Genomic DNA, 18,099 nt, shown 5'->3' on the forward strand with positions numbered 1-18,099 from the left:
AAGAAAAATGTAAACCGATACACTGGTTTCCAAATCTGAATCAATCAGAGGACTAAGCTGAGTGGGTCTGCAACACTAAAAATATTGTTCAATACATAATGTTAACTGTTTTCCAACAGGATTACAACTGTCATCTACACAAAAAAGCTAACACACCTCCAAAAGGTGCTAAGATACACAGCTACTAGTAATTTCAAGAATGCAAATAAAATCTAGGAGTACAATCACCCTCAATTTTTTTTTTTTTTTTTCAAATTATGAAGGTGATTACTGGCAACTCTGCTGACAAGTACATTTTTGTTCCTGGTTGCACTGAGCAAATTGCCTTGAAAGAAGTTAAAAGAAAGGAACAAACAAGTAGCACACTTCAACCAACTCATTTGCCAACATACCTGTTTGGCAATAGCTTTACTATCCAATTTGTTGTAAACTTTCCTTATTTTTGCCACTGTAAATGAAGAAACTGACAGCGCGTAGAGACCAAAAGAGACCTTTTCTTCTGGTACCAAAGATACTGGAGATGGGTTGATTCCTTCAGACTTCGAATCTTTGCCTTAAAGACAAAAGAAAAGTTGATTTCAGTAATAGCACTGTTTTTCTTTTCAGTTTTAAGAGTAAAATCTTAAGCAAATTATATTGCAGAATAGGTATAGAAAAGAGGTTTTAGAAATAGCTGAGATTTGACATTGTCTTTGCATGCTTGCTTGCTGTACCAAAGGGTAGCTTGATAGCATATGAGTCGTGGAATAAACCTGCTATTCAAGATAAAAGGGCAAAGCACAGTAAATGTTTTCTTTCAAGAAGGTCTACAATAATAATCCGCAATGGCGACTGGCAGCCTGTGGCTTGGCCAAGCAACGGAAGATGTGGTGCTTCCTCATCTGAATTTTTGGAAGGCAACGTTACTCCCGTACTCAATTTGTGTACAGGCTAAGGGCTGTTCACTTCCCTTCCTGCTTGAAGAAAAAAAAAATAATCAAAAAGCAGACAAGTATTTGGTACACCTCCATCTTTGCCCATGACAACGGGCCTTTTACTATTGTTTGCTAGGAAAGTCCCCTTAGAGAATGCTACAAGAGATGTAAGACTGAATAAAGACCAAAAATCTCAGGCATCAAAGAGAATATATAACTGTATCTTCAATATTTTGTATCCACTGCTCTGAAAGTATCTTCAATTTTTGATCCACTATCCAAAAATCATGAGGCACTGCAAACACTATGACTGACAGCTGTCTACAATGCTCAGAAGCAGTATCCAAAACTCGGCAGCTGAAAGCTCAACATAAAGATTCACTTCTGCATCTTCATTCCAGGTCAAAAGGTATCTGCAGCTCCAGCAAAACACATAAACAGAATTAAAAAAGTATAAAGGCTCCTCACTTAACATCCAAACAAACAAGGAGGTGGGTGCCTGCAAAATTTTTTGAACCAGACTCCAGACTCTGTCAAGTCTCTCTTAAGAGAGAGTTTCAGAAGTCTTGGTTTCCCCATAAATGAAATCCTTACTGGATTCTCTGCTCATGCAGATGCCCTGAGTACGTTCCTCCATTTCAGTAAACAGACAAAGGAATTGCTTCTCTTGAACTAGTAACTGCTCCCTGAGGGGTCTTTCCAAAACTTAGAGTATCAGGTTTTTCATTTTTTTTTAAACAAAGAACAAACTCTCAGCAGATGGCTATCTTGATCACTGAAAACAGGGACAGTACTTCCAAAAGAAGCATCACATGGGCAAACGGCAAGTCAGACACAATTTCCCTGTAAAGGACTACAGCAGAAGACTGCGACAGCTCTTCCCTTTCTCCAGGATTCCCACAAATAATCTTCACACTAAGGAAAAACAAGCATTTTGGAAAGAGAGACCAAGATAAAAAAGGGTAAGATACAGAGCTTCACACTGCACCCCATATCGGAATCCCTAGAGTTTGGCACAGTGCACACCACGTGAACAGAAGCTTGGCCCCAAATAGAAACAAGCCCTTTGTTCTGGAGCAGACCACTCCCGAAATACAACGAACTGAGCAAAGCTGCGTGGGAGGAATACACCGCCACACTGGAAAAAGTCAGTATGTTGAGAAATGAAAAATTCTTCTGTGTTTCTGTGGGCTTCCTAGTGAACATGGCCTTAGCATAAAGGCGGGAAGATCTTTAATTCTTCGAAGTGAATGAACAAATTCACGTTCATGGAATTTGCTTTGGACAATTCAGTACTTGCACAGCACCAGTCAAAATGCTTTCCAGGAGAAACTATAATTGACTAGCAGATACCTAAATCCAGAGTCACTTGCCAGGTTTATCTCGCTGTCAAAAAAGCAAGTGACACAGATCTGTAGATAACAAAATTCAATTCCCTACAGTTTTTCACTCAAGACAGGCAAGGAAAGCTATCCTGTTTTTTGTGATACTTCTTTCACAGCCTGAAGATCATCTATGGCTGGGGGTGGTGGGGTGCCTGTCACCACTCTAGGGAAAGCTTTCACCACAAAAAGTAAGACTCTCTGCACTCCATATACATGCTTTTCTTTTCCTACCACTCTCATCACTCATTGCCTCCTTCCTTGAGGTGGTGACAGTTTTTTCTCCAGAAGATCTGGAGAGCATTATGGTCCTCATGGGGAAAGATAACACACGGACAAGACGACTTGATAGGTCCTCCATTTTTATTTATGTTTCACTGAAAAGCTCTGTGATGGCCACGTAAAGCTATGAGCATCTTAGAATGTAATACTGATGTTAGTGAGGATGTACCCTAACTGCACAGAAAGACAAGAAGCTCTACGGAATAGGAAAACCTCACTAGTGACAGCTCATCTTACCAGACCTAATGAAGCATCTGTTGTCTGAACAGTTATAAACAGGGTTATGGACACACATTTCGAACAAGGTTATTCTCATCTTTTAGTGTTGCACTCCCTTCAATTTCAAACAAGAACACTTGTAACAAATGTAACAGAATTGCTCATATTTGCTTGCAACGAATGCTTCAAGACTATATGCTGCATCACAATCCCTCCTTGTTTGTTTTTTTTTTTTTCCCCTCAGTTGACCTATTTAGGCCCTATAAACAACGACATTTCAAGACAGCTGTATTTAAAGCACAGATTTGCAAATGAGTGCTATCACCACAAAACTGACAAGTTAAAATGCCTGTCCAATTTCACTTTCTACAGTTAAATGTAATATACGAAATGAATAATGACAGCTTTAAGCACTTCTAACTAGTTTAAAAGCAAAGTGAGGAATACAAGCACTTCTATCTTATCTCAGTACAAGAACTACCAGAAGTATGTTACAACAGTAATTTCAATTTCTATCTCCTCTTCAATAGTGGCTACTAATCTTCCTCCTATGAAACATCTGGTTTTTCCTCTCTGCTACTGCATACTCTCCCCTTTCTCACCTCTTCTGCCAACATGCACACAAAAGATTCCACCACACCTGGGCCAAGTTACTAGCTGCCATTTGAACTGTACTTACACGGTACGTATACTGCTTGAAAGCTTCCGACGTAATTCGGTCCCAGCTCATAAATGGTGCTAACACCTGGGGCAGGCAAAACTTCCTCCAGGAAATGCGTAGGGCCCAAACGCCACACTAACGAAGACAGCTGGCGCTGTGCCGGTGGTGTGCCAATATAGGCATAAACAGTGCTGACTACAGGGGGATTGGCAGAACCAGACCCACTAGGACTACTGTGAATATAGTGCAGCTGTAAGGGAGAAAAACATGGTGAAGTTATTGAGATAGCATGGGAACCGTGAAAAGAAAGTAGAGAGATCGGAAATTCAGCAGTGATTTGCAAACCAAGGGACATATCAAACGATTGCATGGTATTCTGAGACCATACAGCAAAAGTCAGTGAAGAACATTAACCAGAAGGTAAATGCAAAAATCAGAAGTGGCTTTCAAAAGTTTAAGGTGTGTTTGGAAACACAGGACAGGAATATGTGAATTCTGTGGTTAAAAACACTAAAGAACAAGGCTGTTATCTTGCTTCTAAAAATGTGGTGCTTTATGATGGTCATTATTTTTTTGCATAAGCAGTGAGATTATCTCATAACCTTGTGTTCTTTCTCCTTCTTCAGCCAGTGAAAACAACATCTTTGGTAATTATACTGTTTCGAGCTAAAGCGCAAACCTGATGAACTCAATTTGATGAGATGGCAATAAAAAAACTATACAGAGAAGATGCTGCCTACATATAATGGCAGCAACAATCTCACAGGTATTTTCTATATACCTTGCATAAAGCTATTGAATGTAGTCACGTAAGGCCAGATACAGTCACGTATTACATCTATTAGCATAACAAGTAAAGTTACCATAGTCCTCTTTCTGCAAAAGGAATACTGAAAGGTAAAATTCCAAAGTCAAAAACATTGTTTTACGTGTAGTAGTACATTAACACTAGCTAATTTGCACAGCAGGATTAGTTTGCTCCCTTAAGGCCCATGCCTGCCAGGTGCCAAACGCTCTTTGGTTATCAGTTACAGGTCAGGAATACCATGTGGTCAGTGGACAGATCCACAGTGCTCTACACTGCTCTCTGCTTTTGGCCTCCTAGTTTCTTCCACCTAACAACAAAATATTGACATTTACAGCTAAATGTGTTTCATCTACAATCAATTAATAACAACACTGGACATCTCAGTGGCTATCACTGACAAGGGGATGCTATTTCTGGGGTGGCAAGAGGGGGCTGGGAAAGGAAAAACATGGCTAACTTGGCAAAACTGTCTTACTCTGTAATATCCCTATTATTCAAAGTTAGATCTGCTACATGGTCCTGGGATAAGTCTTCCTCAGCTTTTTATCATCCTTCTCATTAATCTAGTCAACAGAGTAGCCATGCCACACTCACCTCACATTTAATACAACATGTCCACTTTACTTCTGCATTACTATTGCTCATGCCTGAGAAAGTATTCATTGTAGCAGGTCGAGGGAAGTGATTCTGCCCCTCTACTCAGCTCTCGCGAGACCCCACCTGGAATACTGTGTTCAGCTCTGGAGTCCCCAACATAAGAAGGACATGGAGCTACTGGAACGAGTCCAGAGGAGGGCCACGAAGATGATCAGAGGGCTGGAGCACCTCTGCTATCAAGATAGGCTGAGAGAGTTGGGGCTGTTCAGCCTGGAGAAGAGGAGGCTCCGGGGTGATCTTACAGCAGCTTTCCAGTACCTAAAGGGGGCCTACAGGAAAGCTGGAGAGGGACTTTTTACAAGGGTGTGTAGTGATAGGACAAGGGGCAACGGATTTAAACTGAAAGAGGGCAGATTTAGGTTAGATATAAGAAAGAAATTCTTTACATTGAGGGTGGTGAGGTACTGGAACAGGTTGCCCACAGAAGTTGTGGATGCCCCATCCCTGGCAGTGTTCAAGGCCAGGTTGGATGAGGCTTTGGGCAACTTGGTGTAGTGGAGAGTGTCCCTGCCCATGGCAGGGGGGTTGGAACTAGATGATCTTTGAGGTCCCTTCCAACCGTAACCATTCTATGATTCTATGATTGTCTTCTCCTCTTAACAGGACTAGTGCTGGGTCTGAACTGTGTAGTGAGCAAAGACCCTTCTGCAAGGCTCCTCGTTTTGGGTTTGGTTTTTGTTTTTTTGTTCTTGTTCTGTGTGGTGGTTTGTTGTTTGGGTTTTTTTGGTTTTTTGTTTGTTCATTTGTTCGTGGTTTGTTTTTTTTTTTTTACACACATATACATGCAGAGAGGATGAAATCACTCCAACCAGTAAAAACGAGGATTTAAATATTTATTTTACCTTAACGGTGTTAACAAGCTGTCCATCAAGGTAGAGTGCAGCTGTGCTGTTCTTCAGCATGCCTTTGCTCATGACCAGAACTAGGTGATGCCACTGGCCTTCCACGATTAAGTCACCACAGCGAAAACGGGCACAACAAGGAAGAATTTCATAAAATGATGATTCCTCACTGAAGTCATCAACTAAAGGGAAAGTACCAGTTAGTGGGCACCAGTAGAAATATTATTCATCTGTTTGAAGCTTCTTATGTCATTAGACTTTACACAAAACAATCTACAGTAATACACTAAAGACAAAATTTTAGATAACACACAGTTAACAACGTGATCAAAAGCACAACTAACGAGATACGAATAAAGTCATATGATTAACAAGACACAACTTTAGACTTTCAAATACAAGAACTGAAGGAATGAAATCAGAATTTCTGAGAAAGCATTCAGATCAAATTGTCACAGTTTGACAGGCTGAACGCCACAAAATACCTGCACATTAACAAACCATATAGTTTTGGTAGTATCAACAGTGGGTCTCTTCTTCATTTGCCTTAATTCTCCTCTAAGAAAACTCTCAGGATACTTTTAGACTTTTGATAATTATATTTTACTTCTCCCTTTTACCCTCTCTTTGAACTTTTAGCTGGAACGCGTAGTTTGCTCAAGTTTTACTAACTTCCTCATGCCACAACACAGGTCACACAGATTTTTTTGTTGTTTTCTAAATAAGTTTCTACAGCAGTAGTCAGGAAGAAATAAACGTCTCCCCAAATCTCCAGATCTATTTTTCACCTTTCTCATACTGTGGATAGAAAGATATTCAGTACTTCCTGGTCTTTCTCCTCGTGCTTTTCCCTGCTCCACCGTGGTGTCCTCCAGAGGCCCCACTGCCTGCTCTGGTGTAGTCTTCTCTAGGGGTCACACAGGATCTCCGCTCTGGTGCCTGGAGCACCCTCTCCCCGACTTCTACTCTCACCTTGATGTCCTCAGGGTGCTTTCTCTCACATTTTTTAACTTATTTCTCACTCCATGCAGCTTTTCGCCCTCTCTGACATGTATTTCTCCAGAGGCGCCACCAGCCTGGCTGCTGGGCTCAGTTTCTGTGGAGGATCCATTGCAGAGCTGGCTGCAACCGGGCACATCCAGGCACGGGGCAGCCCTGGCCTCTTCCCACAGAATCCCCCTCTTGCCCACCCAGCACATGGCCACAGACACTCAGTATAAGCTTGCCAATATCTTGCTTACATAATTAGGTCTCACACAAAAGAAGATACAAGTAAAAAGGCTGTGTTTCAAAGCAACTGTGTCGGAATCATGCTAAGTTACAAAGCACAAGTGAAGATAAAAATGACGTTGAAAGCCTGAGACTTTTTTCCCCTTAATAGAAGCCACAATATGATGTTTGGCTAGCGAGACACCCACCCAGCACAGACCGGGAGTCATCGTAACTCAAGCCTCAGCACGGCGGCTTCTCTTCTTCCCTTTTTGCAGTTCTAGGGAAAATGAATTTTCTGAAGGACTTCTACTGAAGGGGTAGCTCAGGGCCAAGACATTTCTGCCCAAGTAAAAACAATGACGTCACGATCCCTTGTCTGTTCCATTTCAGTACTGTAACACAGCGAGTCATCCTCGTCTTCCCTGCACCTCATCAGCAATGGGGCATGGGCCATAAGGCCACTGACCCAACACGAGCACCAGCCACTGTGGGGTGAGGTGAGCTGCACCCACATTTCCATTGGCCACCCTCGCACCAACAGTGAAAGAAGCTGGAGACAGATGTCTGCCTTCCAGACGCGCGGCCAGAGGAACCCACTCCCAGCCTCTCCATGCCAATTCACTCACCTATACTCTTCAAGCATTTCCTAGGTCTTTCTCCACTAATAGGTGCTGAATTCTCTTCTCCTGAATGTTGAAATATACTTTAGTTCTCAGCACACAATCTTTTAATTTCCCTAAAAGGCATCCTTGGACTTTATACCAGAGGGCATGATCAGTTTGCAGGTGCATTAGCTTTTCCATCGCAAAGCAGAATGACCCACACTCTACTTGAAAGCTCCCCTGCCCCTCTCCCCCCCCAAAAAAATATAAAAAAAAGGAAGATAAAGCTTGAAAATTCTTCACCAGGGAATGCTTCAACAGAAAAAAAAAAAAGGAGCTTTTCAGATCTCTCTTCATTCTTTCATCTTGAAGGAAAAGAAGCCACTAATCCTCTTACCTCAACAGCCGCCTGCACAGACAGAACACTCATTTCTTTAGAAACAGCACAAGGAAAAGGATAAAAGCAGAGCACTTGGAACTAACTTTCAGATACAAAAATAATCTCAAGTTCTTTTTCTCAGCCAAACACCTTTGAGCAGAGTTCTCACTCATGAGAAGGATCCTTAAAACACCCTGTTTATTCTCACAAAAGACCGTCAGCACTTCCAGTCCCCGCGCTGGTGGGCCTGCCGTCTCAGTTCTGCAGGTACTTCCCTGCTCAGCACTTGATGGTACACCACCAGCGACGATTCAGCACTCCAGTAAAGCAAAGTACCCCGTTCAATTAAAAAACAGTCTTTGTAGTCAGAGACCTTCAGATCTTCTCTGACAAAGCCTCTTCAAATCCAATCTCTTTTAAAGAGTTAGATAATAAGGGCTTACAAACTAAAACCTATAGCTATAGAAGTTAGATAATAAGGGCTTACAAACTAAAACCTATAGATCTATAGCTCCAGTGCAGGCTAAACCAATTAATATTAAGATAAACTTGTTTAATTCTCTCTTATAAGGATTTGGCCTTCTGAGAAAGAAAACACTGTCAGTATCTTTGTAATTTAAGAGGTTTAGTTCTTCCCTTACGCTATAGGTCTTCAACTTTCAAGTTTTAGGTTTTGAGCCTGACTTCTACTAAGAGAAACTACTGCAGTTAATGATGCAAACATCTGCTTATCAAGAAAGTAAGGAATATTCTGTAACAGCCTGCTTCGCTGTTTGTATTTTTTTGAATAATAACAATTGTATAAATTCTTTATTAGTGCCTGCTACTCAAAAGGAAAGAACAGTAGTAGGAACACATTTTTGATGACCACTTGTAACGCAGCATGTTGGTCTGGTAATGAGCTAAGCCTGAAACATACACAGAGGGCTGCCTTGCTCCTCTCAGCTCCTCCACAGTCATGATGCACACACAGCCTGTCAAAATTGACCATTTTTGGAGGTTCTGATGGAGGACAAGGCACGAGACGGCTAAGCCTGAAGCCCCTAAATGTACCGATGGCACTTTCTAGCAAATTCACTGGCCTCATCAGCTTCACTTAGATCTTCACTGCACCTCCTGTAACTCCACCTTTGATCACAGATACTGAATGATGGTACAATCTCTTTCTGAACACCAATCGCAGCATTAAAATATGAAGTGAATGACTGATTGGCTTCCAATAGCCCTTCAGTGTTGGAAGGACTGAAAAAGCCTTTACAACCTGTTAGTTCACTACTTCAAACTTCTTCAAAGCAAAGATAGTTAATATTTGCACCTGAAGAGATGATGTCTAAAATGAACGACATAAGACAAATAAAAGGCAAAAACCTTCCAAAAACAACGACGTAACCCCTCCTTCAAATCTGTAATATCAGGGGTCCTTTTCTTTGTATGCAGATATCAAATCATCTTTGGAAATTATAAAAGCTCCTTAATTTCTACATGAATGTCTACATTTTGCATTTTTCCATTCTCAAAACCCATTAGCAGCTGCTGAAGCTACAACTAAAGTTTCATCACACACAATTCTTCCAGATACCAGATTAAAATTAAACTTGCTGTTGCATCCCCATAATACTGTCAGGATTAGTTGATGACATGACACAACTCTTACCATAATTTTGAAGCAATTCTTCTTTAGTTGAAACAATCAGTGACCGGTCTTTTGCTGAGAGGACAATGGCAAGGCATACATAATGCTGCTCTGAGGAGTTTGCACGCCGTACTACAGTAAGAAGTCTCACAGGATGGTTATTAGGAGGTGTACTAAAATGTTCAATACAAAACCAAGTTGAGTAGCTTAAACCAGATGGCGGTGGGAAAAATCTTTCACCTAAAAAAAAATAAAATGAAAGCCCATTATATAGCTGGAGTAGCTAGTACTTAGGATGCCTACTTGTTCCTGTTCCTTTTTTCATATCAGCTCAGTTGATACCAGCTGTGCTTTCTCAAACTTTTGCTGCATGGACTTCAATGCTACTTCCTTCACTTCCAACTCAAGCTTGGAGGAAAAGCCAAATAAAGGTAGCTCAGAGGGGTTTTTTAAAAACAAAGTAAAGCAAGAATTGCACACTATCCACTCCTATTCTAAAACCAAAAATCAACTCTGAAGCTGTGCTCGGTCAGAACGACCCAGTTTCAGTTCCCTAGACAAAAAGAAAGTGGAAATGGATCAGGCCCTCAACAACTGCTAATATCATGATGAGATGCTTCTTCAATAGGTGTGACTCACTGAAGAGGCCTTTGTTGAAGAAGATCTCTCCACCACATACGCCTGACTCCATTTCATCTCTTGAGGTGCTCCCACAGAACAAAGAGCTCATAGATTAATTCCATCCTACTGCAGAGGAAACCTTCAACTTAGTTTTTAGACTTAACGCCTTCTTTAAATTGTGATCATGTTCAATTAGCTGTGCAGCACACTAAGTTCCTATAGAGTGAACAGCCTGCAGCAAACAAGTATTAGGGACAGAAAACAACTTAGATGGGAATTTCGTAATGATGAGTGTAGCTACACATGTAATAAATTCAGTCAAGAATTCAGCAGAACAAAGCCACAAGAACAGCGTCACAATTCATTCCACGTTTCCCACGCTCTTCACGTTACTACCTCAACTTGTTCTGAATGCATCCAGGTTCATTTTTCATACGCTTCCTTGATTACAACTTAACCTTCTGCTGAAAGTCTTATATTTTAAAGCAATCACACATTTGTATTATATATTGTTTTTTGTTGACTTGAGGGCAAAAAGCAACAAAAACACACACACAAAAAGACGCAAGTTCTCAATTATAAGTGTACAATGTCCAACACCATACTAGCACTTTACAGCTAAGGAAAAAACGTAAGAGAACTAAACATCAGACACAAAACACTGCTAACTGTCATAATCGAGTACTTACCAGTTCCAATTCCACTGACAACCGCACCGTCAATAAGTCCTGTTGTAACAGCGTTATTTGTAGGTGCATTATGGGGAGCCAAACTTGGCAAGAACAGGCAGCTGTTAAACAAAAGACCAGTAACACGCTAGAGTTTTTGAAAGTCAATATAACCGGAGTTCAACACAAACAAAACACAGCCTAGGAAAATACACCATAGGCATACCGTCACTCTCCTTGAGTGTATATATTCATGAAAAGTAGAAATGAATTCTCAAGATTTCTCCTTGTGAGGCTAAGTTATCTTCAGTGCAAATAGTTTTGGCAGCATGTCTTTGCATCAAAGGCACAGAGACTTATGCCCACGTGGCTCCACAGCAGAAGATGGTCCATTGTGGGCAAACATAACTCGCTGCCGCCTTTGAGATGTTCTGGACTCTCAAAAAGACTGGATTAGCTAAATATTCAAAGGATCTTGTAATTGTATACTACGGTGTTCTTAAGTATGTACGTTCTCACAGTAACGTCGTATTTCACCAATTTCACTATGTTTGGTCCTTACAAGAGTCACCGATGCTGTGGACACAATAGATAAGGATATAAGGAGTATTTCCTTTAGGTACTACAAGATTTTAAAAGCGCAGACCGTTTCAGTGACCAGCCTACCCAAGGTGCAGCTAATCTCCACAGGAGTTCAGCTTACAGTTTGTATAGATTGTGCTACTTGAGGCAAAATGACAGCTCTTCCACTTGCTGAAGAATCATCATTTTGTTGACATTTACACTTGAGCAGGCTCATTTAAGTATACTGTAGCTGAGCTGCCTGACAGAGGTAGGAGTTATTTTTTTCTCACGTAAGCTATCAAGAGTTAACTTGATCACCTATCTTGAAAGCAACAGCAGTCCATGGTTCTGGTCACTACTATCTTCCTTTTGATTACAGTTCTTGTTATATACTACTTCTTCTTGAAAATGTTCTTCTCTGGGTGAATTACCCATGGTCAATAGTGTTACAAGCATGTTCTCTCTAAGCAGATAACTTGTGAAGGTCTGCCAACTGTTGAGTTCTTGAAACACTCTGGCATTTTAAAATAGACCAAAAAGTTTTTAGATATTTTTTTTAATTGATTACAGCAGCCTTCTTAGGTGACTTGTTGAAATTACAAGAAGTCACAGCTGCATTATGTGGATTACTTTTGTACACATTACCAGCACCCACAAATCTCCTGGAGCAACCATCATGACAACTAATTTTGCTAGCCTATTTCAACTTCTTCTTCGGTTCAAAACATTTTCTTTTCTCTTGTGAAAGATGAAACAGAGGTTTAAGCGCCATTTCTTTTCAAAGAAAAGCCCATCTCTGACTATAGAGGACTTGAAGGCTAGATGCAAAATAGGCACTTCATCCTTGCTGTGCAAAGCTGAAAAGAGAATATCAAACATCCAGGCTGGACTGTGCTCTCAGTCATCCCAAGCAAACTGGAGCAAGTGCACTAAGATGCAAGCGGCTCTGTTGAAGGTGATGTCAGAACAGAAATAGACTTAAGAACACAGTAGTATAAATATTAGGTTGGAAAGAAAAAGACAAGATGAACAACACTATCAGGTGGAGTTGTTTCTGGTTTTATCAAACCGTGGCACAGCCCTGGACAACAAACAATTTCTACCTCTTTTCACAATTCTTTTAAAAAAGAGATTAAAATAAAAACTCCTGAGAATTCATCATGCTCTTTTTGGCTTCACAGCAGTTGTAATTTTTGGTGGTTTGTGTCACTAAAAGTCTTTTAATAAATCTTTCAGTTATGATTTTTAAGGTCTTAGCCAAGCTTCTGGTAAATTCTGAACATTTAGTTATCATTTGAGACGCCATTCACAATTGTCTGACTTGCTTGTACCTCGCAACACTGCCCTATCGGAGATACTGGCTTTCAGCCTAATTGCGAGCCTCTAATACCTGTTCTAATAAAATCAGCCTGAACTTTTACAGAAATTTTTGAGGTATTTACCGCTTTGCACAGGACAAAATGAGTGTTTTGAGGTTTTTCTATTCTTTTTATAAATGAAAAGACAAAAACTTTTCCTTAAACAGATGCTGAGAACGGTATCATGTTTTCGTCTTCTCAACAGTCAACTTAAATCACATTATATGATCCTCACAAAACGCCTCACTCAGTAGGTGTTTAATTAGAGAGAGAAAAACAGTAAGAGAAGATGATACTGGGTGCTAAAACTAAAAAATGAGTTAAGCACTACATTCAGGCTACAGCTCCAGTTAATAATTAGTTTTTTCCAGTTGTCTGGACTCAACACAGCTGCCTTCTTGGCTTTACTTATATTTCTGATTCGCCCACTTTCGCCTTTCCAAGTTGTTCAGCAATTTTAAGTTGGTTTCAGAGCATTTGGGCCATCCAAATGTCGCACATAAATCGCAGCAACTAATGAGTTTCTCCAATGTTATGTTGGCATTCCTCTGTTTTAAAAGCCACGTGAAATCCAGAATTGAGAGGGATCTATCAATGTTTAGATACATACTTCTACTTTAGACAAGGCAAGCAAGCATTTGGTTTCAAGGCATTAATGAATGACAGAGTGGAAATTTATCTGGCTTGAAGTATTCCTCTCTTTTCTTTGAAGAATTCCTTTTTTTTCAGGTTTGCAAACTGTCCATTAAAAATTACAATTATTTCTTTGAAAGAAGAAAGAAAACTTTGCATTGTGCTCCATGTTATTTGAGAGCAATGTAGGACCTTACCCGAACCCTTCAAGAGATGTGTCAAACTCAATGAATGCTGGCGTAACTGATGATCCGTGAAGCCTGATATCATGGGGGGTTGTCATGGAGACCAAACACTTCACTCTCGTCAGGGGTACTGTGCTCCCTTCTGCTGGCTTGAGCAGGCTCTTGCTTATCCGATAGTGGCTGTCTTCATGCAAACCGAAGACGCTGTCAGAACCCAGACCTTCCATTGAAGTAACCATGCTATCTACAGTAGAAGCCAAGAAACAACAAAGCATTGCAAAAGGGAGGCATTTTCAGGCTATTTATTCGGACTTTTCAAGTATTGCTTCTAATGCAATAGCGGAATTGTCAATCATCATCGACTAGTTCAGCCTCTCAGTTAGAAGATTATGAGTTGGGAACTACTGCTCTCATTATAAAAACATCCAACTGAGGCAGAGACACAAGCATCTTGTGCAAGGTATTACGGAAAGTCTGTGGTAAAGCCAAAAAATTGAGCCAAGAGGCCATCCCATTATCTAACATCAGGAAAGTGTCCCTTTTACGGAGGCTCTGTTTCAGGCACGTTCCTGCTACCCGACTTAACAGGCAGGAAAAACTCTGCTTCATGTTTTTCAGATGCAGTAACTCTGAGCTAAAAGTCTCAGAGCTCTCAATAAGCAGAAAGGTTCAGTAGCCTTAGCTTAGGAAATTTAACATGATAACTTACAATATTCAGGAAACTAGCTTTACCTTCTCTTTCCTAGATTAAAAACTTTTCAGACTCATGTTTTCACAATTTTCATTGTTAGTTTTCCCCTGTGATAATACCCTATTAAAAATAAGTAAACAAAGCACGGACTGGTCAAGAAATAATTGAATCTCTCCTTCACTCGTCTTTTTAAATGCACTGAACCTGATGACAGAACATGAATGCAGTTATTTTATTTCATTATTTAATGCTTATAATTCAGTATTATCCAGGATATTTTCTGGGTCCTTTTAAATAATTCAAACACTTAAACTAAAGTATTTTTAACGATGGGTTACAACTGGCTGTATGACGACTGAGTTGACATCTAGAAATAAATATCACGTGCTTTGGAAACTTATCAATAATTTCTTTGTATTACCATTTACTAAGACTCTCCTATACTACGTGAACAGCTATTCCCAGGCTCTACGACTTATGGAAAATAACAGGAAAGAGTGCATATAGAAGGGAGGTTCAGATCAGCTAGAGAAATCTGTCAGTTACAGACATTCAGTGGAGTTTATCAGACTGATTTATCAAAGAGCTGGAAGACAGATGTAACTTTCCAGTGTGACAATCAGAGCTGATGTCTAATTGCTTTATGAAGCATTCTATCAGATGGATGAACTTCCATGACAGCATACCACACAAAAGCATAATGAAAATTTCCACTGCATACACATAGGTATGCGCATCTATAACTTAGGAATATCTAGTGAATATCCTGGCAAAATACATTGCAAATACTTTCCCTCAGTGTTAATTCCACTGAGTAGTTGTGGTGTCATCCCCCACTATTTTTTGTTTAAATCTTATATAAGTCTGCCCTTTTTCTCAAAAATTTTTAAGTTACTATGCACTCAAAATTCCACACATGCTTATCGCATACTACTGAACATTTCGGTTTTAATATACTAGGAAAGCAAACATTGAAAGTGAGCAATGAGTAAAGCCGTTGTAAATATTTACCATGAAAAATTAATGAATGGTTAAAAAGGGTCTGCTGAACTCTAAATAATTAAAAGTAGATGTTCCAACTCCAAATTCTACCTCTTTAAAAGAGAAACGATTATTAGATCCAGATTCAGCCAGATTAGGTAAACCGTCCTTATTTTTCTTTTTAATTCTTTTTATTTCTTTCTCATCACTAGTGATGCTAATGATGAGCCAGGTTACTGAGTCTAGCAGAAATAAATGGAATTATGCTTAAGTCTAGGAATTTCAGTTATTTTTACCTGACACCCATGAGACACACTTCATAGATTTAATGACATGTGATGTGCACGTGAAAGTATCTGAGAAAAATATTTTCCCTTCTACTGTTAAATAACTACAGACTCAGGATCTACTCAAGACTTAAAAGTAAGCTACTATAATATTTAATAGTTACTGTTTATAAAATATAAAAAAATCTTAATTGCCTCACTGGATATATATTAAATACCAAGTACTATATTCCCTCTGCTTTTAGAGCTTTTTCCAATCAAACCGTTTTGAGTTTCCCATTCATACAAAGCAGGGGCAAAGTCAGGTTTTTCCGGATGCTTCTCTCCAAATTTTATGTAAGCATGCAACCGGAGGGTGTCAGTGAAGCATTCTTTATGCAATTTTCTAGCACTTCAGCACCTACTTCTCATTTCCGGTTCAAAACTCAGTGAGCTGGGTTTGTGCACTCGGTACTGTTTCAACAGCTTTTTGTCCCAAGCTCCGCAATTCAGAGGATTTCCCAAGCGTAAAAATTCCCTAAGAAAGAGAATAAAAAATTTACAAATCATTTTGTCTATTTATTTGCCTAGAATGGCACCAAATCTAATACAATTTTTAAAAGACAGGAATTACTTGTAATAAATATAAATATATATACTTGTAAGAAAATAAACACTCATGCATAATTACAAGAAATGCATTTGATCCACTCGAAACTATTTAAGTTTTGAACACGTGCTCTCAAAAGTTGACGTTATTTTAACTAATCAAACAATTTGGATAAAGCTCCCAATTCCCTTCTCAGAATTCCAAAGACTTGGCAGGAGGCTGCTGTATTCCATAGGAGAACATCAGGATGCTCACTGACACACATTCAGCAAGCTGAACTCATCAGGAAAGGCAAACCCCAGGCTGAAGTTAAGTGACCTCAGCTGTCTTTTATCCACATCTTATCTGACTGGACGATAGTTTCACAGTTCCACAGATATCAACATCTGTATCTGTAGATAACTATAGTATCTGTATCTACAGATCCATCAGTAGATCATCAGATGGCTTAAGCCTCTGTGATGTGACTACCAGCAAGCATGCTCCTTGCAGAATCATTTCTGACAAGGCTACATGCCACTGAACTGAACCGATCAGCTGTCCCGGCTGCAGGTCAGCCAGTCAGCGATCCATAGGAAAATGAAGTTCCTTATTCCGGCTGAGATCACAGAATCACAGGATGGTTTGGGTTGGAAAGGACCTTTAAACATCATCTGGTCTAAACCCTCTGCTGCGGGCAGGGACATCTTTCACTACATCGGGTTGCTCAGAGCCCCATCCAAACTTGAATACTTCCAACAATGAGACATCCACAGCTTCTCTGGGCAGCCTCTTCCAGTGTCTCACCACCCTCATTGTAAAAAATGTCTTCCTTATGTCCAACCTTAATCCACCTTCTTTCAGCTTAAAACCCTTGCCCCTGGTCCTGTCACTACAGGTCTTGGTAAAAAGTCTCCCTCCGTCGTTCTTAGGAGCACACTTCTTACATTGAAAGGCCTCAAGAGGGTCTCCCCAGAATCTAGCAAGCCATCCAAAGCACCATATGACCGCATGGATATTTAACAAATGGTTCAACATAGGCTCATAAACTTCTCAAGCTTGCTTTTCTAGTACTAGCATAGATGTACAAACCTACTAGTATTAATATCCAGAAAGATCAACTTTTCAAAGCTATGCACCCCCAGATTTTTCCAGACACCTCTTGTATCGCATTGCTGCATTTCCTTCACACCAACTGAAGTGCTAAATAAAACTGCTGGCCTGAAGCTTTTTCCAGTATGAGATATTTAACATTGCACGGAAAAGTCTAGGAAACCCTCCTTTTCTATGGCAGTGTTGCTTTTAAAACCATCACGTTTCTTCTTCCTGAGGACCTAGCCAGGAACAGCATTTTTGATAGCCTCTCAAGATCTGAAGGAAGGAAGCAAGCATTTAACTTCTATGCAATCTCTGTGGAAAATCTCCAGGTTTCCCTGCTCCACAGTTCTCCCTCCTCCTCCACCCTCCAATTCCCAACGTCTCCAAGAGTTACGTGCTGATTAAGGTAAGCAAGAGATGAAAAATAAAATGAGATCCCATGTGATCACTACCACAAAAGGTCACTTGTGCCCTCTACCAATCTGAGGCACACGGCTTAGCTTAACTGGACTTCACCACTATCCTTCTGACCTCAGCACCATCGGCTGCAGCGCCTGGGAGGCCAGCCTTTCAAACATCCTTTGGAGTGGTGGATGCAGCGAGTGGTCCTCATCTGCCAGAGCAGCACTGCATCGCTGGAGAAGTCGCGCATGGAGCCCGGCTTCGCACATGACTTGCTGGTTTCTCTCCGTGTGCACCAGAGATTGCAGGATATTGGCCACTGCCAGCTGGAGATCCAGCGCATGCTGAAAAAAAGAAAAGCACACAACTTGAGCAGAGGCAGCAAATAAAAGGAAGCCCCTTTGCACAAGAATGAAAAGGAAACTACCATTAGCAATAAATACACAAAACAT

General features: G+C 40.4%; 1 protein-coding gene across 3 annotated transcripts in view; it reads right to left on the minus strand.

Annotated features, from left to right (window-relative positions):
• The window catches only part of WDFY3 (WD repeat and FYVE domain containing 3), a 122,812-nt gene that overhangs the window by 56,417 nt on the left and 48,296 nt on the right, over positions 1-18,099 (minus strand). For 2 of the 3 annotated variants that reach the window (XM_086611512.1, XM_086611513.1), the window contains exons 14-21: positions 17,777-17,991; positions 15,984-16,096; positions 13,633-13,864; positions 10,902-11,002; positions 9,613-9,831; positions 5,766-5,947; positions 3,477-3,708; positions 393-553 (exon numbers count right to left, since the gene is read on the minus strand). In XM_086611512.1, coding sequence (XP_086467638.1) covers positions 393-553; positions 3,477-3,708; positions 5,766-5,947; positions 9,613-9,831; positions 10,902-11,002; positions 13,633-13,864; positions 15,984-16,096; positions 17,777-17,991 — 1,455 coding nt within the window. Of the gene's footprint in view, positions 1-392; positions 554-3,476; positions 3,709-5,765; positions 5,948-9,612; positions 9,832-10,901; positions 11,003-13,632; positions 13,865-15,979; positions 16,097-17,776; positions 17,992-18,099 lie in introns of all 3 variants that reach the window. The other variant, XM_086611511.1, reaches the window with a different exon arrangement.

The sequence above is a fragment of the Tauraco erythrolophus genome, chromosome 5, assembly GCF_009769465.1.
Source record: "Tauraco erythrolophus isolate bTauEry1 chromosome 5, bTauEry1.pri, whole genome shotgun sequence".
In the NCBI taxonomy this organism is placed as follows: domain Eukaryota; kingdom Metazoa; phylum Chordata; class Aves; order Musophagiformes; family Musophagidae; genus Tauraco; species Tauraco erythrolophus.